The sequence below is a fragment of the Oncorhynchus mykiss genome, chromosome 17 (assembly GCF_013265735.2).
Source record: "Oncorhynchus mykiss isolate Arlee chromosome 17, USDA_OmykA_1.1, whole genome shotgun sequence".
Taxonomy (NCBI): domain Eukaryota; kingdom Metazoa; phylum Chordata; class Actinopteri; order Salmoniformes; family Salmonidae; genus Oncorhynchus; species Oncorhynchus mykiss.
In genome coordinates, this window is record NC_048581.1 from 54,586,332 (window position 1) to 54,600,524 (window position 14,193).

A 14,193-nucleotide genomic window follows, 5' to 3' on the forward strand; every position below is an offset into this window, starting at 1 on the left:
GTCTGTGGTGATGACCATGCTGGCTCCTCATCTCGGCAAGGGACACACTTTGTATGTGGACAATTGGTACAGCAGTCCCACACTCTTCCAGCATCTGCTCTCAAACATCACAGGGGCCTGTGGCAGAGTCAGGTCAAACAGGAAGGGGATGCCAGCTTTCGGATGCAGGAAGATGCAGAGAGGAGGTGGAGTTCAAGGAGAACGGTCAACAGCTGGCAGTAAACTGGCATGACAAACAATACGTACATGTCCTCTCCACTGTCCATATATAAGGAATATATATATATACATAAATATATTATGCTCCATACATACAGTGAGCTACAGTAGAAACAACATACAGAAACTATTATAACGTAATAAGGCACTTACTTTGATAGAAATGCAAGAAATGCACACATTTCCAAAGTTATTAGTAATGAAAACAACAATGACCGCGATGCGGGCAACAGACGGCAAATGTGAACACGTGTGTGCAGATCCTGCTCTAACGTGAGATACGCAAACATCTACAGACTTAAAGTGCACAAACAATTGGGAAGTGCTTGGGGAATTTTGCTGGTCAGAAATGTCAAAAAAATGAATCGTCCACAAAAGTAGAAAGGAATATTGTTATGTGAATGAATGAAGAGGCAGAACACACCTCAATTCAAACTGTTCTTAGAAAATAAAAACGTATTAGAAAATCATTTGGAATTGACAAGTTGAAACAACCGGGTGGCAGGTAGCCTAGTGAGCGTTGGGCCAGCAACCGAAAGGTTGCAAACAAGGTAAAAATCTGATGTTATGCCTCTCAACAGGGCAGTTAAGCCTTAGGCTGTCATTGTAAAGAAGAATTTGTTCTTAATAGCCTAGATAAATAAATAAAAATGTACTGTTGTGTAACAATCACATTCTGGAATGGAGAGGACATTCTAACATCACGTGCATGAAAAACTTATGCTGGGGCAACCATTAGAGATATTTGGAAGGTTAAAAAGGCCCACCTGTTAATTTAAATGAGGTGACTACCTCATGAAGCTGGTTGAGAGAATGAGGCAAAGGATGGCTGTTTGAAGAATCTCAAATATACTTAGATTTGTTGAACACTTTTTTGATTACTACATACATATGTGTTATTTCACAGTTTTGATGTCTTCACTATTATTCTACAATGTATAAAATAGTAAAAAAAAAAAAAAAAAAAACTGAATTAGAAGGTGTTTTAAAACTTTTGACGGGTAGTGTACATATAAAGTGGTCAGAACAGTATCTAACATTATTAAAGTGACCCGTGTTCAATGACTCTATGTGCATAGGTCTTCAATCTCTAAGATGCAGCGTAGTGGTAGCTGGCTAGTTCATTCTAAATTGTTTTCAAGGTACTTAGAGCAAGAGTAATTACTTGTCAGCTGACTCTTCTTATCTTCCTTCCTCAGCTCAAATTGATGAGCAATTTACATAAGCTAAGCAGGAAAGAAAATAGCAGGAATTCAGCAAATGAGCTGAAATTGATGAGCGAACGTATACTCGCAAGAAAAATAGACAAGCAGCAGGAATTGAGCAACCAATGCAGTAGACTGTTTCTGGGAATCTGAAGGAAACAGTGGCAGGGTTTTTCTCAGAGGTGTCAAGCCAGTAATTAACAGGACAGTCATTCTGGGGGTAATTCTTCAGGAATTCACCAAAAGCGCAAAAGCAGTATATCATCCCATAAAAGACAAGGTAAGAGTGATTACTTATCGGCTGACTCTTCTTATCTTCCTCAGCTCAAATTGATATGCAATTTATATAAGCTAAGCAGAAAGAAAATAGCAGGAATTGAGCAACCGAGCTGAAATTGGTGGGAGAACGTCGACACGCAAGAAAAACAAGCAGCCGGAATGGAGCAGACTGTTTCTGGACATCTGAAGGAAATATTGGCAGGATTGGCAGGTGTCAAGACCGTACTTAACAGGACAGTCATTCTGGAGCTAATTCTTCAGGAATTCACCAAAGGCGCAAAAGATGTTCCACTTCTTATGGAACTTCATGTATGGAACTCCACGTCTCTTATTGAACTCCAGAAGCACATCAAGTTCATTTCAATTCCCAGTAGGACACATAAATTATCCAACCATTAACACCTTGGATTCAACTGATAAAGATAATTATCCAAATAACGCCCTATTCATTCACTTACTGTATTAAATGACAGACTTGATATGATAAGTGGAAAGGTGTGAAATTATCTTGTTAAACTGTCATTTACAGTTATCTTGAAACTGATCTGTTCAAGCTCTTTAGTAATACTCTTTTGTAACGCTGCTATGATACATAACAACATGGTTTTTTTTAAACAGTTTTATAACACCAGCCTATGAATCAGTTCTTTCCATTCTAAATGTCGTTGATGATATTAAAATCACCAAAAGTTGTTCATCATTGGCCAATTTTAAAACGTTTACAATTGTATAGTTCAGTAATAATAGCCTTCTCCATGCTTTTTGGCTGCACTCATCCTGACAATGTGTCACAACTTATATGTCCACACGAGTCCACATTCCTTACAGAAAGCCTTTGTTGAACTGAACTGAACTGAACTGAAAGGGGAACTTAATGCAGGTAAAATAAAGTATATGTTATTTTCAAAGTCACGTAAAAATGTATCTGATAGTGCCTTCATTGATTGTGTCCCTACTCATAAATATCAAGGCATCTAGATTGATGAAAGCTTGACTTCAAAAAGCATGTTGATGAGTTAGTTAAGAAGTTAAGAATTAAAATGTGCTAATTTTATAGGAATAGGCAGAGGCCTCATGCCCATAGGGGTCCCAAGGGAACGTTTTTTAAATACCTTTAAATAAAATGTTCAGATGTTAAATTAATTACTCAACTTAATTTTTAAGCCTACGTATTTTATGAAGGGGGCACACTGACTGGACCAGGCAAATAGTGCCCCTCCTATTCTCCCTAGTAAGTGGTTCCTTCCAAGGTGCACCACATAGCAAAGATATGCTTGTCAGGATGTTAGAAACTTTAGTGTACATGCAGATCGTATCGTCAATAGAGGAGGAGAGAGAGTGTCAAGTGACGCACACAGCATTTGATTTGATTTTAACTGCCAGTGATGGGCAGGAGTCGCAGGAAGTATGTTTGTTCATGAATTTGATCAAGCTATGTGGCATATTGATTCCATCTTGACAGATAAATACAACTAACATGTTTTGTTGTTTCTCTGTAACCTAGCAATGTTATGAAGTTGGCTTTAGCTAGCCAGCTAGATATGTTCCCAATTTCCATTCAGGTGTTTCAAAATGCAAAATTCTCTATATTCCAGCCACCCCTACTCATCCTTGTGTTCTTTGTGCCCCCTTTAAAATAATGGGTGCATGACGCCCCCTGACTCTCAAACACATGTCTTCCTTAATTGTTTTTTAATTATTTAGTGTTTTTATTATTTTATTTTAAATTGAATGTACATTTGAAATGTATGTAGAATTAAAATGTATGTTTATTATGACATGAACAATTATGGTTCAAGTAGGATTAGGGTAAGAGTTAAGGTTAGGGAGAGGGTTCGGGTCAGTGGATAGTTAGTTGAAATGTTGTTGACAGTTAGTTGAACATCTACAAACCATCTATTTGGGACTATCCAAATAAAGTGCTAGCATTTAATCTATACAGTCTCTATGGTATAACCATATTGTAGTTCAAGGACGAATTAGACAAGGCAAGCCACTCTCTTCAATCACACTGGTAACATGACATGATGCCTTCAGCTATTGAGGAAGACAGACAAGATGCAAGAAAAACATTCTATGAATAAGGCCACCCAGGAACATTCAATGTCGTCTTGGTAAGCAACTCCAGTGTATATTTGGCCTTGTGTTTTAGGTTATTGTCTTGCTGAAAGGTGAATTTGTCTCCTAGTGTCTGTTGGAAAGCAGACTGAACAAGGATTTTTGTCTGTGCTTAGCTCTATTCCGTTTCTAATTATCAAAAAAATTCCCTAGTCCTTGCCGATGACAAGCATAGCCACCACCATGCTTGAAAATATGAAGAGTGGCACTCAGTAATGTGCTGTGTTGGATTTGCCCTAAACATAACGCTTGGTATTCAGGACATGAAGTTAATTTCTTAGCTAATTTTTTTCTTTTTTTTCTTTTTTACCTTACCTCTTTTCCCTGTACAGTCTTCCTTCTTTTCACTCTGTCATTTTGGTTAGTATTGTGGAGTAACTACAATATTGTTGATCCAACCTCAGTTTTCTCCTATCACAGTCATTAAACTCTGTAACTGTTTTAAAGTCACCTTTGGCCTCATGGTGAAATCCCTGAGCTGCTTCCTTCCTGTCCGGTAACTGAGTTAGGAAGGACGCCTGTATCTTTGTAGTAACTGGGTGTATTGACACATCATCCAAAGTGTAATTAATAACGTCACCATGCTCAAAAGAGATATTCAATGTCTGCAATAGGTGCTCCGGGTCTTTGTGGTCGAATCTGTGTTGGAAACCCACTGCTCGACTGAGGAACCTTACAGATTCGTATGTGTGGGGTACAGAGATGAGGTAGTCATTAAAAAATCATGCTAAACACTGTAATTACACACAAAGCGAGTCCATGGAACGTATTATGTGACTTAAGCAAATTTTTACTCCTGAACTTATTTAGGCTTGCCATAACAAAGGGATGGAATGCTTATTGACAGTTCAGCCTTTCATTTTTGTATTAATATGTAATAATACAAAGTTTATTCCACTTTGACATTATGGGGTATTGTTTGTAGGCCAGTGACACAAAATCTCGAAAAATCTATTCTAAATTCAGGTTGTAACACAACAAAATGTGGAAAAAGTCAAAGAGTGTGACTACTTTCTGAAGGCACTGTACGTATCATCTCCATCTTTTCATTCAGATTTCATGTCTCATAATAATAATAATCATTATCATCATCGTCACATTGAAGCTTACTCAACCGCTGAATCATTTTAAACAAATTCAAAACCTTCTGTAGTCTAGCCTGTCAAGTTCCTTTTGCCGCTGTTCACCTGTTCACCTGTTTGAAAGAACTCATGTAGGCCTACACTAAAATGAAAAGGAGACATCCCTCATAGCATGAAAGGACAAATACTTTTGACTGTGTGCTCATTCGCTCTCCTCAGCTGTCTTCAGGCTCATTATTTACTAATGGGACACTAGCTTAGGTGTGCCTAGTTTAAAGGTGATCGGTCAGTGATCAGGGCCCACACTTGACCCGTCAGCGCACTTACAGTACCATCACTAATACTATACACACCCAAAGCACATGAGACAGACACAGAACACGAGATAGACACGGAACACGAGACACACGATAAAAACCCTTTTTCATCTATTGTAAAAGAGTATCACTGTATTTCCAAGAATACTGTAATGTATGTAATACAGTAAATCCAAAGGCTCCTGGTTAACCTTAAGCCTCGTGCCCTAACCCCTATCCTCTCTGTCTGCACTTCTACGCCATATGCTGCCTGTCACTCACAGAGCTACGAAGTCAGCAGCCCTATATACATAAATACCAACCGTATTTCAGGTTGGCCTCCCCATTGCGCTGGTATCTGGGACCTCAAGATGTATGCCCTTGATGAACTCAAACCAAGAAGTATAATGATGGACTTAAGGCCCAACCATGGTCAAGGCTTCAGGAATGATGTGTTTTCAGTTTGATGTTCCATGTTTTTCCATAGTAGGACTGACATACAGAGGCAGACTTAGTTCTATGTTTCTCCAGTTTCTAATGTAATGGGCCCCCACCGACTGATTCTGAATGCAAATCTGATGATTAAACAGTTTTATAGGGTGTATACACTGTGTAATTGCCTAAAATGACACACTTATATGAAAAAGGTATTTTTTAATTGTGGGATAATAATAATCATAGCAGTTCATGTACAAGGGGAAAATACCATTTTGAGGGTCCTCACCTGTTGAAAGGTGTTAAATGGATCTGTGAGATCCATGTAAAGGTTGGGCCCCCCAGATAGAATATGAAGACTTCAGAGAAATATGAAGACTTCAAGAAATTAGCTTTAAAAAAGCAACATTTTCTCTCAGCCTCATGGCAAAATGTGTAGAATAGCATGAGATTAGCTTTAAAACTGCAAATTCTTCTCCTTTGCCCAATGGCAAAAATAAATCCCCCCCCCCACCACAAAAAAAAAGTACTTGTCATTCTGTGTAGCTCTGCTGAAACATCAATCTCTTCCATTCCTGCTAAAAGAATCACAGTCCTGCAGGCATTATTTTGGACCGTGTCAAATGACAAGTTAGTCACACTAAAGGTGCAGCTCTCATTCAACTATCTAGTCCACATGTCTTTGGGTCCCCCCTCGGGCAGAAGCAGCTGGCATCTTGACAGTGCTGTTATCCATAAAAGCTCCAGCAGCAGCAGACAATTGCACCAACCATTGACTCCACCAGCAGAACTTGCCTCCCGAACCCTTTCTCTCTCACTCGCAGGATGGCTGCTTCTCTCTCTGCAGGCAAGCATGAGACTCTCCCAGGGCCGGTGCAGGACACCCAACAAAGTGTGAAGGAGCGCGGCCAGTGGGATAGCAAAATGGAGTTTATTCTAACTGTGGCTGGCGCTATTATTGGACTTGGAAATATATGGAGATTTCCCTATCTTTGTTACAAGAACGGTGGGGGTGAGTCAACAAAGTCTTATTGGTTAACATACAAATCATTCAAACCCAGACAGAAAATATTTACACAAGAAGCAATCTAATATCACACAGTCACACAGTCAATAGTGGCTTGTTGGTTAAACATGTTTATACATTTCTACGTACTTTTAGTGGGGTCGGTGGGGGGTAAGGAGGTCAGTCCCTTGAAAAATGTTCTTTAGAACTTCCAAAATCTTCTTTAGAACTTCCAAAATACGTACCATATTTATGGGTCAGTTTAGTGAAAATAAGAAATAGGTGTGTGAGGTATGTTGCAGCTGATCTAGTCTTTCATAACAGCTATTCTTACATTGAACCAGTCTGCTAGCTCAAGAGTTGGTTATGGCTCATAAACATACTGTAAATATAGTCATCAGTTCTGTCCTTATTTTTTTATTTAACAGTTACAGTTGTATACTTTGTGACTCACAGGCAAGTCCTGTGTCACATCAGAGAACATGAAAATTAACCCAAAATATATTTGATCTTATTTTATATTTCTTCCTGTGGGGGTGTGGTATATGGTCAATATACCACAGCTAAGGGCTGTTCTTAGACACAACCCAAACCACAAACCACCAAGGTGCCTTATTGCTATTAGAAACTGGTTACCAACGTAATTAGAACAGTAAAAATAAATGTTTTTTTAAAACCCGTGGTATACGGTCTGATATACCACGGCTGTTAGCCAATCAGCATTCAGGGCTCAAAACACACAGTTTATAATAGAGTTTATAATACAGTGTATTCTACAGGCTTAACTTGTGTGTCATTATACAAAATATAATGTTGTATAACACATATACCATTCCTAATAACATTACATCCAAGTTTTTTATAAAAAGTGTGGTTGTGAGAGCATAATTATAATAATATGATGATGCAATTATCACATCCTATTCCACATTCTCTCATTCTTGTTTACAAATGTGTTGTTGATTTGTTCCCTGGTCAGATTTTATATCAGGCAAAAAGAGGAAAGAGGAGGATTGTTTTTTTGTTTAGCTGATATAAAGCTCATTGAAATGACACAAAAAAAAACATATCTGCATCCAAATACTTTAGTGAAACCCCCTGAGAACTGCGTGAACCCAGATGACCCCATGGTCATAGTGCTGGTTTCTCATTCCCATCACTATGTGACAACTGAGTACACATTCATTCACCTTGCATGGTCACAATTTAAAATAATATTGATGATTGTTGAACGATACAGAGGATTTATTTATTTATTTATAGTTGACACTAGACTTAGATATCAGTGGCGTGGCCTGTTCAGTATTGACGGAGGTTGAACCCGTCTGAGAGGACATCTGTCGCAGGCAACGGGAATGTGATTACTGAAACCGCGTATATTCCGAGAGCCACATTGAGGGTGTGATCCACGAGAGCCAGATCAAAATGGGATTGTTCAGATGTGTAATGGTGAAAGATACAGAGAACTATGTATGCTGTCAGTGTCAACTAATCTCAGCACCCAGAACCAAGTCAGCTATATTAAGGCTGTCACAAAAGATTTGTGTCAACTAAAGTTTAACGTTTGAAAGTAGATTAACATTAGGCATTGTATGGAGGCCTAATATATATGACTCCTTCCTGTACTATAGGGGCGTTCTTCATCCCGTACATCCTGTACCTGGTGACCTGTGGCATCCCTCTGTTCATCCTGGAAACGGCTCTGGGCCAGTACACTAGCCAGGGTGGCATCACCTGCTGGAGAAAGATCTGCCCGGTGTTTGAAGGTGAGTTTCTCGGTCCAGTTCTGTACACTTCAGTTAAAAGTTACTTTTTCAAATGCCTTTGCCGCAGCACAGGTAAGTTACATTGTTATCAGTGTGACAATCACTGGTAGGATGAGCCTTTATTATCTGCTTCACAGATAACATCATAATGTAGATGTGCGTAGCATGGTCTTGTTACATCACAGTGAAGTTAAAAGATGATGCTACATCTATGTAGAGTTGAAATGTTATTTAAGTTAAATAAGGCACACCGCAATGAAGAGTAGAGTGAGACTTACAGTAGAGTGAGTAGGCTCTCTGATAGGGTGTGCGTTCGTTATTTGCGGTGAGACACAAAGCAAAAAATTGGTTTGTGATCTTCATTCATGTCTGTGCAGTTATATAGGGCCTCTCCCATTCTGAGAATATGTTTAATACACTAACTCATATATTTAACTCATATTACAACAGTGTCCCTTTCTGAAGACCCAGTCTGCATTACATTTTCATTAAAAATGTTGAATTAAAAAAAATATATGCCATTTAGCAGACACTTGGAATTGAACCCATGACCCTGGCGTTGCTAGAGCCACACTATTACCAACTGAGTCTGAGTCACAGCTGAAGCAAGCACACTAACTTTCAAGGAATAAAAAAAGTTATTTCCAAAAATGCAAATCAAACAGCATTCAGAAACGGTACTTGTAACACAAATTGATTTGGATTTCAGACATTTTTTCAGAATGAATGGGGCCCTGTGGTAAATCTGACTCATGGGGAATCAAATACAACCAAGGTAAATGGGAAAATCATGTTAGGTTGTTGATTTTTATCAGCATGTTGATATGTTTCTCTTCTTTTCTTCATCAGGAATGGGCTATGCCGCCCAAGTGATTACTATATATGGATGTATGACCTACATTGTGATTCTGGCGTGGGCTTTCCTCTACCTATTCTCATCCTTCAGTGTTGACCTGCCATGGGCAAACTGCAACAATGCCTGGAACACAGGTATTTACAGTACCGGTGACTCTACTGAAACTTGGTGCAGAGGCGGACTGCTATGTTTCATAGGTTTCGATTGAAACGGGCCCCAGCTGCCCACTGACTGACTGATAAAATCATTTAAAAAACATTACATGGTCTACGTATCAAAAAATATATTGAAATTCAAAACATATATGAAATAAATATTTTCAGTTGTGGGATAATAATAATCGTTGCAGGTAATGTCTGTGAGAAAATGTCCCTTTTGGGGGAAATCAAACAGTGCATTCGATAATCATTGCAAAAGCAACTACCTTCGTAGCTTAGTTGTAAAACACAGAGTGCTGCAAACAAGTAACATCCATCACAAAAGTTCAACCAGTCCTAACCACCCACAATTCTAAACTGCTTGCAGGCACAATAGTTCAGTGGAGATCATGAACAGTCAGTGTGTTCAGGTGAACACCTTCTGACAGTTTAAGAGAAGACAGTGAAGACAGACAAAACAGTGAGAATAGTGGGGGAGGGGTGCTTTCTGCTGCAGGCTGTCTTCTACCTCTCACTACCACTCTCCCCTCCCACATCAACGTTTGTACCTTGTCATCGGACCTCTTTGCTCAGATTGAATGAAGTACATTCAAATGTACTCTGGGCGTTCCACCCATTCGGTGCTTTTTGAGAAGTGTAACTTGGTCAAAACAATGTTTGATTTCCCCAAATTTTGGCCTTCTGTCATAAAGAGCACATGTTTAACTTCATAAACCTCGCATCTCAAGAGGTTACATACAAAAACAAATGATTATAGTACGTTATTATTAAGTGCCAAATAAATGAACAGGGTTAATGATTTAATCTTAAATCAGTCATAAATCCCCTTGTGACAGGGAGAATGGAAGCTTGTGTGCAACAGGGAGTGGCATTTTATTGATGTTTTTTTTTTTTTTCATTTCTAGCCTGTCTATCTATGGGTAACCTAACATAGCAGCTGTAAAAGAAATGCCTGAAACTAAATCCCCTACATACTGGTCTTGACAAGAAGAAAAACAACTGTTGGGGGAGGTTCACTTCTGCACTGTTCAACTAAACCAGCAAATTTGATGGAGGAGTTAAGATGGAGTGTTGCCTTGTTATTCTCCAAAAGCTCTTGTTAATGTACACAGGCACTCTTTCAATTTCCCCTGAAAACCGGAACATCCAGTTGTTGTGGACTCAGCAGAGGCTAATCTATGGGCAACAGGGTTGACACGTTGTGCTCAGTTTTCCACCACTAAACACTAGAAAATTGCCAAAAAGAGTAGAACCAGCTCACCTGCTTTTACGCTATGATCTGACTATTAGATTTTGAATGTTACTTTTGAAAAAAATATTTTAAAAGGAGTAGTTTCATGGTATTAAATTGAGAAATCAGTTCACGTAATGGGGTTGACCTTAAAATGAGGGACAGATGCAAATGAATCACTAATCACATTAAATAAATAATAATCTTCATAAATTACGTTGTAAACACAACAAAGTAACTAGAGCATTGCAATGATGGTGAAAACTTGGAGAAATGTTGGGGTTAAAACTTCTTATGGCTGCAAGGGCAATATTGAGTAGCTTGGATGAAAGGTGCCCAGAGGTGCCCAGAGTAAACGGCCTGCTCCTCAGTCTCAGTTGCTAATATATGCATATTATTATTAGTATTGGATAGAAAACACTCTGAAGTTTCTAAAACTGTTTGAATGATGTCTGTGAGTATAACAGAACTCATATGGCAGGCAAAAACCTGAGAAGAAATCCAAACAGGAAGTGAGAAATCTGAGGTTGGTATATTTTCAACCCATGCCCAATTGAAATCACATTGGGATATGAATGAAGTTGCACTTCCTAGGGCTTCCACTACATGTCAACCGTCTTAGAAACTTGAATGAGGCTTCTGCTGTGTTGTGGGACTGAATAAGAGCTGAATGAGTCAGCTTACTGGCAAAGAGCCATTTCCTGGTCACGCGCATTCCACATGATATCGACTTGCGTTCCGTTGCTTCTGTAGACACAAAGGAATTCTCCGGTTGAAACTTTATTGAAGATTTTTAAGATAAAAACATCCTAACGATTGATTTTATACTTAGTTTGAAATGTTTCTTTGACCTGTAATATAACTTTTTGAAGTTTTTGTCCAAAGTTTTTGTCCAAACGCACAAGTGTTTGGATATGTGTACCTAATGCTAACAAAAGAAGCTACTTGGACATAAATAACGGACATTATCGAACAAATCAAGCATTTATTGTGGAACTGCGATTACTGGGAGTGCATTCTGATGAAGATCATCAAAGGTAAGGGAATATTTATCATGTAATTTCTGGTTTCTGTTGATTCCAACATGGCGGCTAATTTTATTAATTTTCTGAGCGCCGTCTCAGATTATTGCATGGTTTGCTTTTTCCGTAAAGTTATTTTGAAATCTGACACAGCGGTTGCATTAAGGAGAGGTATATCTATAATTCCATGTGTATAACTTGTATTATCATCTACATTTATCATGAGTATTTTTGTTGAATCGATGTGGCTATGCAAAATCACTGGATGTTTTTGGAACTAGTGAATGTAACGCTCCAATGTAAACTCAGATTAGATTTTTTGATATAAATATGAACTTTATCAAACAAAACATACATGTATTGTGTAACATGAAGTCCTATGAGTGTCATCTGATGAAGATCATCAAAGGTTAATGATGAATTTTATCTCTATTTGTGCTTTTTGTGACTCCTCTCTTTGGCTGGAAAAATGGCTGTGTTTTTCTGTGGCTTGGTGGTGACCTAACATAATCGTTTGTGGTGCTTTCACCGTAAAGCCTATTTGAAATCAGACACTGTGGTGGGATTAACTTCTTATGGCTGGGGGGCAGTATTGAGTAGCTTGGATGAATAACTTGCCCAAACTAAAAGGCTTGCTCCTCAGTCTCAGTTGCGAATATATGCATATTATTATTAGTATTGGATAGAAAACACTCTAAAGTTTCCAAAATTGTCAAAATATTGTCTGTGAGTATAACAGAACTGATATTGCAGGCAAAACCCAGAGGAAAATCAAACCAGGAAGTGGCTTCTATTTTGAAAACTCCATGTTCCATAGCCTGCCTTTGCTCCATTTAAAAGGATATCAACCAGATGCCCTTTCCTATCACTTCCTCAAGGTGTCAACAGTCTTTAGACATAGTTTCAAGCTATTATTTTGAAAAATTAGCGAGAAAGATAGCATCGTGTCATTGTATGGCCGGGTGCCAGCAGCGTTTTGTATGCGTAACAGAGTTTGGGCAGCCATTGCCTTTCCCTCTCCGACTGAAAAAGACAGTTGCGGTTTATATATTATTGATTATATATTTTAAAAACAACCTGAGGATTGATTATAAAAACGTTTGACATGTTTCTATGGACATTATGGATACTATTTGGAATTTGTCTGCGTTTTCATGACCGCTCTTCCTGTGGATTTCTGAACATTACGCGCCAAACAAACGGAGGTATTTTGGATATAAAAATAATCTTTATGGAACAAAAGGAACATTTATTGTGTAACTGGGAGTCTCGTGAGTGAAACATCCGAAGATCATCAAAGGTAAACAATTAATTTTATTGCTTTTCTGATTTTCGTGACCAAGCTACTTGATGCTAGGTGTACATAATGTGATAAACTTACACAAACGCTTGGATTGCTTTCGCTGTAAAGCATATTTTCAAAATCTGACACAACAGGTGGATTAGCAAAAGGCTAAACTGTGTTTTGCTATATTGCACTTGTGATTTCATGAATATAAATATTTTGAGTAATATTATTTTAATGTGGTGCTATGCAATTCAGCGGTTGTTGATGACAATTATCCCAATAATGGGATGGCAGCCATAAGAAGTTAACAAAAAGATTATCTTTAAAACGGTATAAGATACTTGTATGTTTGAGGAATTTTAATTATGAGATTTCTGTTGTTTTGAATTTGGCGCCCTGCACTTTCACTGGCTGTTGTCATATCATCCCGTTAACGGGATTGCAGCCCTAAGAAGTGGGTTAAAATCTTCCTAGAAGTCATAGAGGGTGAGATGTGACACTTTTAATTCTCCATGTGGTCTATATTAAAATGCAATATTGGTGCACTCTTCTCGTGGAAAGACCCACTCTCTTTTTTAAAAAGTAAACAGACTCTAAAACTGTCCTATTCAAACCAGGTTTGATACTTCTGCCCCATAGCGTTTAGCATACACAAGTCGCTTTTGAGTCAATCACGTTAAGAGGATCTGGATATTAGCTAGCATGTCCACTTAAAGCTGTCAAGTTTATAACATGTTACAACTAGACTTCAATGTATTTCAGATGCTTGTGTGACATTTGGCAACAAGAATGCCAGCAGCAATTGGACTGGTTCTCTCCTGAATTCGTCATCTTCCGTTGTGGAGTTTTGGCAGTAAGTCTATAATTAATGCTGTGTTTTTTCACCACTGCATCTTTCATGATTAGATGCTTGACTACTTACATGAGAAATGAATAAGGTACCATAGTTAAACAATTTTTAAAGAGAGTTGTATCATAATGTTTAAATTATTGTTATAAGAATACAATAAACTACAATAGGCTGCAACACATTTACATACAATACATTTTCTTTGGGGAACAAATGTATTGCAGTGTCAACCATTTCTCCTTGCAGGCGGCGAGTGCTGCGGATATCAGATGGGATTGAGTCCTTGGGAGGTATTAGATGGGAGCTGGCTCTTTGTCTTCTACTGTCATGGATTGTCTGTTACTTCTGTATCTGGAAAGGAGTGAAGTCTACTGGGAAGGTG

General features: G+C 38.4%; 1 protein-coding gene across 1 annotated transcript in view; it reads left to right on the plus strand.

Moving 5' to 3' along the window:
* Positions 1-6,223: 6,223 nt before the first annotated feature.
* slc6a11a (solute carrier family 6 member 11a) overlaps positions 6,224-14,193 on the plus strand; it is a 30,122-nt gene continuing 22,152 nt past the window's right edge. Inside the window, exons 1-5 of the mRNA XM_021568883.2 lie at positions 6,224-6,646; positions 8,272-8,406; positions 9,256-9,396; positions 13,724-13,814; positions 14,058-14,190. Coding sequence (XP_021424558.1) covers positions 6,460-6,646; positions 8,272-8,406; positions 9,256-9,396; positions 13,724-13,814; positions 14,058-14,190 — 687 coding nt within the window. The 5' untranslated portion in view covers positions 6,224-6,459. The remainder of the gene's footprint in view (positions 6,647-8,271; positions 8,407-9,255; positions 9,397-13,723; positions 13,815-14,057; positions 14,191-14,193) is intronic.